This window comes from Arvicanthis niloticus, chromosome 18 (assembly GCF_011762505.2).
Source record: "Arvicanthis niloticus isolate mArvNil1 chromosome 18, mArvNil1.pat.X, whole genome shotgun sequence".
NCBI lineage: Eukaryota > Metazoa > Chordata > Mammalia > Rodentia > Muridae > Arvicanthis > Arvicanthis niloticus.
Window position 1 is genome coordinate 45,546,518 of NC_047675.1, and position 10,623 is coordinate 45,557,140.

A 10,623-nucleotide genomic window follows, 5' to 3' on the forward strand; every position below is an offset into this window, starting at 1 on the left:
AAACACTGTGGAATGCCTGTGTTCCATGGGGGCAGGAGAGGCGGTGAAGTCACCCTATTCATTACCTCTACATCCCAACTCTGGGGACAGTTGAGTGTGCACTGAGCCAGTAGCAGCCAAGGCTTTGTCCAGATGCCTGTTCTCCAGCTCCCAGGGGCTGCGTCTGGACAATCTGCCTTGTGTGACCTGGGCTATTTCCCACACCCATCCTTCCCTGTCTAGAGCGCCTGTGCTGCCCTAAGAGCCACTTGCTAGGGACAAAAGATGGTCCCCAGCTCCCACCAAGCTGGCCTTCTATTTCTCATAGTGCTGGCCCTGGCGTCTGGTCCTGAGCTGGGGAGACTGACATTCCTGGGTCTCGTGGGCATCATCGACCCCCCAAGGGCTGGAGTGAAGGAAGCCGTCCAGATCCTCTCTGAGTCTGGTGTGTCAGTTAAGATGGTGACAGGGGATGCTCTGGAGACCGCCGTGGCCATAGGTAACCAGGGTGAGGGGCAGGGAGGGAAGGAGCCTCACACCCAGTGCTCCCTACTCCGCCTTGTGTCCAAAAGGGGGAAAGTCTACATGTAAACAATGGACCTACTATGTGCTTAGGGGCTTTTCAGCTGTGATGTCCATGCACAAGTGGCATCCTATACCGTGTAATTCCAGTCTGGCTTCCTCCATTGGCTGGGCATCTTTGACAAAGTCATAGGACCACTCTGATGCTCGAGTGTCTTCATCAGCAGTGAGCCAGCAGGGCCTCCTCTGCCTCCTCCTATCATTACAGTTAGGATCAGTCATGTTGACTCTGTCCCACTAAGGCCCAGTGCCGTGAGGTCACAGGCCAGAGTTTCAGGGTGGTCATGTCAGGTGCCAGTAATACCGCTTCCCAGCAGAGTGGCCTCGGGGAAGCCGATTTTCCCATAGCTTCCTTGACATGCGTAAATGCAGGTTCACCGTGGTTATGTCCAACATGGCGACCGAGAAGGGCTAAAAAGTCAGGTGTGTCAAATGCTGGGTGGGTCAGGGCCACAGTTCTGGCCTAGAAGCCACTCCTCAGCCCCGACTCTCTCAAAGGAAGAACCATTGGCCTGTGCAACGAGAAGCTGAAAGCTATGTCCGGGGAGGAGGTGGAAGGCACGGAGCAGGGCGCACTGGCAGCCCGAGTGAGGCAGGTGGGTTCTCCCGGGGGCAGACAGGGTAGGGATGGAGGGGTCCTCCATCTCCCATGTCCACTGATGGTTCTTTGACTCCCTATACCAGGTATCTATATTCTTCAGGACCAGCCCGAAGCACAAGGTTAAGATCATTAAGGTAACTGGGCCAAATGATGGGGGCCGTCTAGGGTAGGGCCATCCAGGGGGCAGGCTCTCAGCTGGCCAAGTGACAGGAATGGTCCAGGGGGGCAGGCAGCTCAGCTGGCCGTGGTTGTAGCTTTCTTCTCTAGGTTTTAGGCAGCTGTGTGCATCCCATGTACCCATCCATCCCCACTTACAGGGCAGAATGCTATCACATGTTTAGCTGCAAAGGATGCTGGGAAACACCATATCCTAGTGGGATAGGTACTTCTCAGCTAAAACAGGAGTGGGCCCTATAAATGTGGATGTGAGAAAGCAGGGGTCCACTGACCACAGACCCTGGAAACAGCAGGGGGAGCTAGAGGCTGTAAAGAGAAAATATTCAGGCGCCCACACGGAGCTGTGCTGGTTTCTTTTTGTCAATCAGAGGCCTGTGAGTTTCAGGCCTTGTACCCGGAATTTCACTGAGTCCTTTGGTAGCTGTATTTTGTTCTTTGGGGGGGGGGGGTGCTGTTTGACGGAGTTCTGGGATATTTAGGTTTTAGTGCCAAAGAATTAATATATGGTGGCTCACAACTGTCATCCCAGTACCCGGGAAGCTGAGGTAGGAGGATCATGAGATCTAGGACAGCCTAAGATACATAAAAAGACGAGGGGGAGGGGGAAGAGAGAGAATATATATATATATGTATATGAAGGTGGGTGCACACATGCCCCAGTGCATGTGTGGAGGTCACGTGACAACCCAAGGACATCAGTCCTCTCCTATTGACCATGTGAGTCCTGGGAATCACAGTCAGGGCATCAGGACTGGTGACAAAGCTTTACTTGATGAGACATCTTGCTAGCCCCAAGAATTGGCTTAGTTTACTGCTGTTACAGTGCCTTTTAAAAGCCACCTGTGTTGCCCTAGCTGGGGTCTCACAGCAGCCTGTGAGGCCAGGATGGTGACTGCCATCTGCTTTGCAGATGAAGAAACTAAGCCGAGTAGTCCAAGGCCATGCCCCTGCAGTAGAGCCACTGTAACTAGGCCAGCTGGCCCCAGCTTCTTGAGGATAGGTGGCCACTGCCCCGTGATACAGCAGGGAGGGCGTCAGAAAAGGTGTCAGAGAGCCCTCGGGCTGCGTGCGAGCCTCCACTGCCTGCTCTTCACACAGGCATTGCAGGAGTCAGGGGCAGTTGTGGCCATGACAGGGGACGGGGTGAATGACTCGGTTGCCCTGAAGTCTGCAGACATCGGGATCGCCATGGGACAGACAGGGACAGACGTCAGCAAAGAGGCCGCCAACATGATTCTGGTAGACGACGACTTCTCGGCCATTATGTGAGTTCCCAGATCTGTACCCCAGAATGTACCGTGGTGGATATGAGGGGGTTCTCATGGGGCTCAGGGGAGTCCCTGGGGAGAGCTATATCCCAGGCTTATCACTGTGGCAGGGGTCCCCCACTCCAAATGTATGGAGCTTCTCAAGGCAGGGTCCTGGGGCTGTCCTGTCATCACTATGGAACATTAAAGAAAGCCTAGCCCAGTGGTTCTCAACCTTCCTAATGCTGAGACCCTTCAACCCAGTTCCTCATGTTGTGGTGACCCCCAATCATAAAGTTATTGCGTTGCTACTTCATAACTATAATTTTGCTAGTTCTGAATTATAATGTAAAAGTTTTTGGGAGCTATTTTGGAGTTTGCCAATGGAGTCATGGCTCACAGGCTGGGAACCACAGGCCTAGAGCCACTTGACTAACCAGAGTAACCAGAGGCGGCTGTCAGAGATCATGCTTAGGGGGCTTGAGGGATGGCTCGGTCACCAGCTTGCTTGGCCTGCAAGCGTGGGGACATGAATGTGGCACCCTGAGATGGCATGAAAATGCAGGCAGGGTGATAGAAGCTGTCAGGGAGACCCAGGGCTTACTAACAGCCGGCCTTGTCTGATTGACAAGCTCCAGGCCAGTCAGAGATCTTGTCTCACAGGAAGGGCAGCCTTTCTGGGGATGAGATCCGGGGTTGTTCCCTGGCCTCCATACTTATGAACACTTACATAAATCAAAGCCATGGCTGGAGGCTCAACCGGGAGGCAGAGGCGGGAGGATTGAAGTTGCCCTCCTCTGGATGTAATGTTGACCAGCTGAAAGACTAACACTTTGCTCTTAAGTAAATCACAATACTTAGAACACTCAGAAGGCTGTTTTTAACAACAAAGGCACCACTGTAGCAAAGTTTCTCTGCCATTAAAAATACTCTTCCAAGCATGATTATGTGTGGGTGTGTCTGTCTGTCTGTGTAGCCCACGGGCATAGCCATATAATATATGTATAATGTATAATGTATGTCTGTAACCCTGGTACTGTGAGGGGCAGAGACAGGAGGATCCCTGGGACTTGCTGGCTGCTAGCATTGCTTCAGGCTCCATGAAGCACTGATTCACAGGAGTAAGGCAGAGACAGCGGGACATCCAACGTGTTTAGGTGCATACACAGAAGATGGATGGACGGTGATGTCTCTGAACCTCTTGCTCTGCCTCCAGTGTGGATCTTGGGTTCTTACACCTGCTGTCGAGCCAGGTGTATTGAACCCTCAACATCCTGAGCATGGGTGGGGCCCTGGCTCCAGTTGAGAGGGGTCACCCACAGGATTTGCACAGAAAGAATACACCTACCAGTGTGTCCCAGGTGTCCCAGGAAGGGTTAGCTGCCCTGTTGCACCTGGGCTGACCACTCAATGTGACCTCTTGCTCACACACACTCTTGTCTCCCTTCTAGGGATGCAGTTGAGGAAGGCAAGGGTATCTTCTACAACATCAAGAACTTTGTCCGCTTCCAGCTGAGCACGTAAGCAGAGACAGACCTTCCTCCCTACTCTCTGGGTGCTGCGTCTGGAGCACGCACTGACGGGCTGTCTGTCACCTGTGCCCAACAGGAGCATCGCAGCCCTGAGCCTCATCACCCTGTCCACCGTGTGCAACCTGCCCAGCCCCCTCAACGCCATGCAGATCCTATGGGTCAACATTATCATGGATGGGCCGCCAGCGCAGAGGTGAGGCGGCGGGCTGCGGGCAGGACCGCGCGCGTGCGCCCCCTCAGGAAGGAATCTCCAGGCTGCTGAAGTGTGAACAGTTTCCGGAAGGGCAGACTGCAGCTCCCTCGGTCACAGTATACTCCTGGGGCCCGTGGCTCCATCCCACTGTAGTCAGGCCACCACATCCAGGAAGTCCTCTCTGATCACTCTAACAGTGGTGGCCTCATCCTTGGGCGTCTTCCCTGCCTCTCCCTGAAGGGGGAAGTGTCATTGTTTTGATTGATTGGGTCCATCCCCACTCTAGCTGGTTACCATGGACTTGATGCCCTTTGACCCTTAGGATGCTGCTTGCATGATACGGATGCTCACTGGTGTCGCAGGAGTCCATGGGAAGGGAAGTGTGGGCTGGCTGGAAGGTGCAGAAGACCTGTGTGCCCAACAGCCTTGGTTGCTTACACAGGGAGGTGTCACTACAAATGCAATTGATCTTTCTGTTAGTGTCTCTATAATCCTCTGTGGTACACAGAGGGAGAGCTCAGTCCATTTCCCCAGAGCCCAGTGGGGGCTGAGGTTTCCATAGGCCTCAGCTGCTGTAAGACAGCAGGTCGGAGAGCTCTCAGGTCTCTAACCCCTGTGCATCTGGGTTCTCCTGATGTTTCTGGGTGACAGAGCTGGGCCCTGTTTCTCCAGGCCCCACTTAGGACCCCTTATGGTAATGGAAATGCATGGGGGTTAGGAGGCCATGACATGGGGAAGGTTGAAGCCCAGTGCCGGCCCTAGCTAGGTTCTTGGGCCTCTCTGCATCTGGATATTTGGAGACAGATGAACAGAGAGAGAGAGAGAGGAGAGAGAGAGACAGAGAGAGAGACAGAGAGAGAGAGAGAGAGAGAGAGAGAGAGAGAGAGAGAGAGAGAGCACTATGGCTATCTGTGGGACAGTTGCTCGGGGACAAGAGCAGCCCCACTCACAGGCAACAATTTGGAGACAAGTCTGAGGCCATTGCCAGGTGTCCTTTTTAGAGGAAAACGCTCGGTGTATAGTCCAGGCTGGCCTGGGGATTTACTATGTAACCCAGGCTGGCCTTGAACCCAGAGATCCTCCTGCCTCAGCCTCCCGAAACCTGGGGTTACAGGTTGTGTACCACCTGGGCCAGCTTCTGACCGTTGCTACTTCAAAGCACCCCTGATCTTTTCTGCACAGCCTAGGGGTAGAACCTGTGGACAGAGACGCCCTGCGGAGGCCTCCACGGAGCGTCAGGGACACAATCCTGAACAGAGCCCTGATCCTGAAGGTCCTCATGTCGGCTGCTGTCATCATAGGGGGGACCCTCTTTATCTTCTGGAGAGAGGTGAGCAGGGAATGGCATTGGGTCGAACTGGGACAAGAAGGGAAGCCTTGTGCACAACTGGGGACTGGGTGCTCTCTCTGAGGCACACGCACACACAGAAGAGAAGGAAGAAGAGGAGGAGGAGGAGGGGGAGGATGAAGAGGAGGAAGAGGAGGAGAGGGAGAGAGAGAGTGGGAGAGAGAGAGAGAGAGAGCTTGTTGTCAGAGGCCAGAGAGTGGGTGCTGTGTGGGGAGAGTACAGAGGGCCAGAGCACAGACATGGGGCCTTGGGGGATTTTTATTGTCACAGGAAGTTACAAGACCCTCTTATAGTCTGAGCTCTTCCTAGCATGGGTAAATTTCATGGCCCACTGGGGAAGCCTCTTACAAGGTTGGATATGGCGAGATGAGGAATTAGGTGGTCCATGAGCTGCCTGGTAGGCTGAGGAAACCCTGTTGTGTGTAGACATGTCCTCCAGGGCATCCAGATGGCAACTTGGTTCTGAAAGCCCGCCTGGCAGCCAAGGTGGGGGGATATACATGGAACTGAGCTGTGTTCCGGCCTGGAGAGGAGTCCATCGCGGGGTTGGGGGAAACAGAGGCAAAAACATCTGAAAACTTGCACCCACAAATCCATCTCATGGGGCCTCCGGCCAGTCCTTGTGATGAGCCGGCCTGGACAGACACGGTTAGGTGTAACCATGTCTTACCATGCACAGTGACCTCTGAGGTCAGCTGTCCCATACTCCTCAAAGGACATGGGTTCTGGTCTGTGGGTTTGTGCAGTGAGATGACCTGCAAGGCAGTTACCCACTAGGATGGTGGTTCCCAACCTTCCTAATACTGAGCCCTTTAATACAGTTCGTGTTCTGGTGACCCCCAACCATAGAATTACTTTTATTGGTACATGACGACTGTAATTTTGCTGCTATTGTGATGACAGGGTGGGAGTCTCCTGGGGCCAGCACAACACATGGCTCAGAGCCAGCTTCTAGTGTATACCTTCGGGGCTGGGCTGACCAGCCATCCTCGGGCAGCATCCATAGGTCACCCCGGTACATTGTACCCCTCAGCTCTAAGACAGGGAGTCCCCTTCCTCCTCTGCCGTGAGTGTGCCTATATACTGCATTCCAGATCCCAGAGAACGGTACCAGCACCCCACGCACCACCACCATGGCCTTCACCTGCTTCGTGTTTTTCGACCTCTTCAACGCCCTAAGCTGCCGCTCTCAGGTGAGCTGAGCTAGCCCTGCCTGAAGCCCCATTCCTGTGGACCCAGGACGGGGTACTGTGGACAGGGACCCTGCAACGCTGTGTCTCTATACTCCAGGCAGAGGTTTGGGAAGAGGCATACAAGTCTCAGCTTTCATGCCCCCAGGGGCTCCAGCTCCAACACATCTGCCATTCAGCTGCCAACTTGGGGAGCAGGCACAGACTGCACGGTGTCCCTGGGGCACAAGCTCCTGAACCCACGCTGTGTGCTTACACCAGCCCACTCATGCCTCTCATCCCCCCACAGACCAAGCTGATATTTGAGATTGGCTTTTTCCGGAACCGCATGTTCCTGTACTCGGTCCTTGGGTCCCTCCTTGGGCAGCTGGCCGTGATCTATGCCCCGCCCCTGCAAAAGGTCTTCCAGACTGAAAACCTGAGCGCACTCGGTGAGTGATGGGAACTGAGACTTGACCACCAACTGGGGTGAAACTGTGAGGGCCACAGACAGAGTGGGAGCTTGAAGTCCGAGCTGCTCTCAAAAGGCAGGCTGGTCCACAGGCTTCTGTTCTGTGGTAGGAAGGTGACATGCAGACACAGGGGACACAGAGAAGGCTCCTCTGCACAGAGTGAGTCCTGAGGCTAGGACTGGGTAGCTGCATCCTGAACCTCAGAACACACACAGTCTGGGGGCTTGACTGGGGATGGTGTGACTTCTATGGTTGCTCATCTGAGCAGGCCGTCCTGCTGTTCTTGCTGAAATGACATAATGTCCAAAGGCATCCAGTGTGCACGCCCGGCTCTGGAGCCCAGGACTCCCACACTGCCAAAAAGAAGTGGGGACAGGAATAAACAAGCAGACCCTAGGCCTGCAGGCATGGATCCTGCAGTGAAACTAGCCCAAGAACAGTGGTTGAATGTCCCCTACCTTTCCTTCTGTTCCACGATGGTCACTGGCCACCTCCATCCAGGAGCAGGGGACAGAGTCGGCTCCCAGATCTAGTGCAGAGCAGGCCATTGCTCCAGCACAGATCACTACAGGCCCAGAATGGCCACGTGGATGTGCAAATACGCAAATAGTGCAAACACTTGAGACCACAGAGCAGGCCAGGAAGGGCAGCCCTCCCTGTGACCTAAAATCCGAGTCCCCAAGTCCCCGTGGGGCCTCAGTGAGTCCTCTATAGGAGAGAGCAATGAAAAGGAACCCAGGGGCTGGGAACACAGGTCAGCATGAGGACCCAGGTTTGATCCTCCAGAATCCATGCTACTGCTGGGGACTTGAGGGGCTCAGTGGCCAGCCAGCCAGCCTAGCTGAAAATGGTGACCTCCAGGTTCTGTGAGAAATGCTGTCTCACAAAAGGAAGGTGGAGAGCAGACAGCCAGAGTCAATCTCTGGCCTTTGCCTCAACATTCAAGTGCAAAGAAAACCTTTGGGAGGGGGCTCTGTTGGCAAAGTGTTTGCCTGGCTTATCCCCAGCTCCACATGACCTAGGCAGGCCTGTAATCCTAACACTGGCGCTGGTGAGGTGCAGGCAGGAGGATCCGCAGTATGAAATCCTCAGCTGTACAAGCTTGAGGCTATCCTGAGCTACCTGAGGCGCACCTCAGAAAGACAGGGAACCCACGAGCAAGTTTCTAAGCAGCCTTTTCCACAGTAGGGCAGAAAGTCAGCTTGCCAAAGCCTTGGTGACTTGTTTGGGCATCTAATGTCACAGAAGGACCCTGGCCTCTTCAAGGGTGGTAAGCCCCTTCCCCTCAGCCACCACAGTTTGTTAGGTTGAAGGGGAAGGCAGAGGACATGGTGGGTGGCTTGTAGGCGGGCACTATTGTCTGGGACTCTCTCCCCACAGACCTGCTGCTGCTGACTGGCCTGGCCTCGTCCGTGTTCATTCTGTCGGAGCTGCTCAAACTCTGTGAAAAGTTCTTCTCCAGAGCCAAGCCCACTCAGATGCCCCCGGAGGCTGTGTGATGGAAACAGTGTGTCTCGGCCTCGAACGACCTGTGTCCTTGGATACCTCTGGCCTGTCCCCGTCCTTCTGTACTATCTACTCCGTCCAAGAGGCAAATTTTAGGACCGTGCAGCATCAGGACACTGGCTCCACATGTCCTCCCGGCCTGCTGGGACATGTCCTGCACAGGACGGGGTGGAGCTTATGCTAAAACATGGCGCTATTTATTAAACCACCGTGGTTTTTTTTTAACCTGTCTCTGTGCTTGAACAATGCAGCCCCATGTGGAGGCACAGGACTTCACGGCCACCAGGACTAGGGCCACTCTGCCCACAGATGTTCCCTGCTGAGGCTTTGCATCCCCATCTAAGATGTGGTTCTACAAAGAGCTTTGCCTCGTGATTTGGAGTTCAATCCCCTGTCCTCTGGGGGAAAGCGGGGGGGGGGGGGGTGTGACTCCGAAAATATAATTTACGTAAAATCTGACTTAAAACAAAGACACAGTGGCATCGCTTAACATGGATGGGGCATTTAGTGAGAGCTGAAAATGTAAGACGCTGAAATCCCACAGACCTTTACCCTCACTCTGATGGAAGCACAATGGTGCCTAGTGTGTGCAATGGTGCCTACTGTGTGCAAAGTTCTCATGCTTACTCCGTGGACGCCAAAATAAAACCCAGTCATGACAGGAATGCCTCAGAAACACAAACACGAATGGAAGGTCCCTCCCCCAGAAACATCTCAAAGCACATGTTGGCATCACACCTTGTGGAGAAAGAACCGAGACTGGGAGTCAGGGAGGAGGAGGCGGTAGAGGTGTCACCGAGCTGGGCACTCACCTGACAATCCAGCTACTTGGGGAGCTAAGGCAAGAAGGTTACAAGCTCAAGGCCAACCTGGACAAGTCAGCAAGACTCATGATCCCCGTCTCTGCCCCTTAAAGTAAAAGGGCTGGACTTGGCGCTTGAGCGTCTACCTGGCACAGATGAGCCCCTGGCTGCATCCCACACTGAAACATGAATATGAGGAGATGTGTAATGTCACTGGAGGAACCGTGCCTGCACACTCAAAAGACAACCTATAGATGAACAGAAACCATTATGGCAGCTGTCAGAGGGAGCGGGGCCTACAGTAGCATCACTAGCTGGGCAGCTCGGGCCCTCGGGTCCCTTCGCACTTCCTTCTCAAACAAGGGGAAGCCCACACTCCTGTATCTCAAGAGGCTGGACAGGTGGATCCGTGATACTCATGGCAGGGGCGCAGGATACGAAAGGATTCAGCAAGCATCAGGAACATTATCTCACACATGTGTGCTCATGTGTGCCCAAGTACATGTGTGCTCATGTGTGCCCAAGTGTACTGTCTCGCAGGCACATGTCACATACACACGAATGTACATCTGTACAGAATGTACATCTGTACATGGACATATGCCCCAACACAGATGTATATCTGTACACAAGCCTAGGTACACACACACACACGTACACCTGGGCAAAGGTGTGCATCACACTCGTATGAGTGTGCATCTGCAAAGACATATGTGCAGACAAAAATGCCCATCTATATATAGTACATAAAAATTTTAAAGTAGCTTAAGTAGAAGAAAGGCATACCATTCAACACAAAGGGTATTAGGGGCTGAAGAGACTCTCAAAAAGCCAAGGGCTGGGGACAAGGCACAGCAGGAAGCACTTGCCTAGCTGGCACCAAGCCTCCTCAGCCCCCCCTCCTCCCCCTCCACCACCATTGCATTTCTTAGCACTGCCAGAAAGAAAAACCAGCATCTTTTAAACCAACAAGTCTTGCAGTTCATCCCAGACACACAGTGCCAGGTGCAGGA

At 53.8% G+C, this 10,623-nt stretch overlaps 1 protein-coding gene across 1 annotated transcript in view; it reads left to right on the forward strand.

The window, feature by feature from the left end:
* Positions 1 to 9,468, forward strand: part of Atp2c2 (ATPase secretory pathway Ca2+ transporting 2) — a 56,786-nt gene extending 47,318 nt beyond the window's left edge. The window contains exons 18-27 of the mRNA XM_034522490.2: positions 308 to 478; positions 1,060 to 1,157; positions 1,246 to 1,296; positions 2,438 to 2,604; positions 4,038 to 4,106; positions 4,195 to 4,311; positions 5,494 to 5,641; positions 6,754 to 6,852; positions 7,139 to 7,280; positions 8,682 to 9,468. Of these exons, the coding sequence (XP_034378381.1) occupies positions 308 to 478; positions 1,060 to 1,157; positions 1,246 to 1,296; positions 2,438 to 2,604; positions 4,038 to 4,106; positions 4,195 to 4,311; positions 5,494 to 5,641; positions 6,754 to 6,852; positions 7,139 to 7,280; positions 8,682 to 8,800 (1,181 nt within the window). The 3' untranslated portion in view covers positions 8,801 to 9,468. The remainder of the gene's footprint in view (positions 1 to 307; positions 479 to 1,059; positions 1,158 to 1,245; positions 1,297 to 2,437; positions 2,605 to 4,037; positions 4,107 to 4,194; positions 4,312 to 5,493; positions 5,642 to 6,753; positions 6,853 to 7,138; positions 7,281 to 8,681) is intronic.
* The last annotated feature ends 1,155 nt before the right edge of the window (positions 9,469 to 10,623 follow it).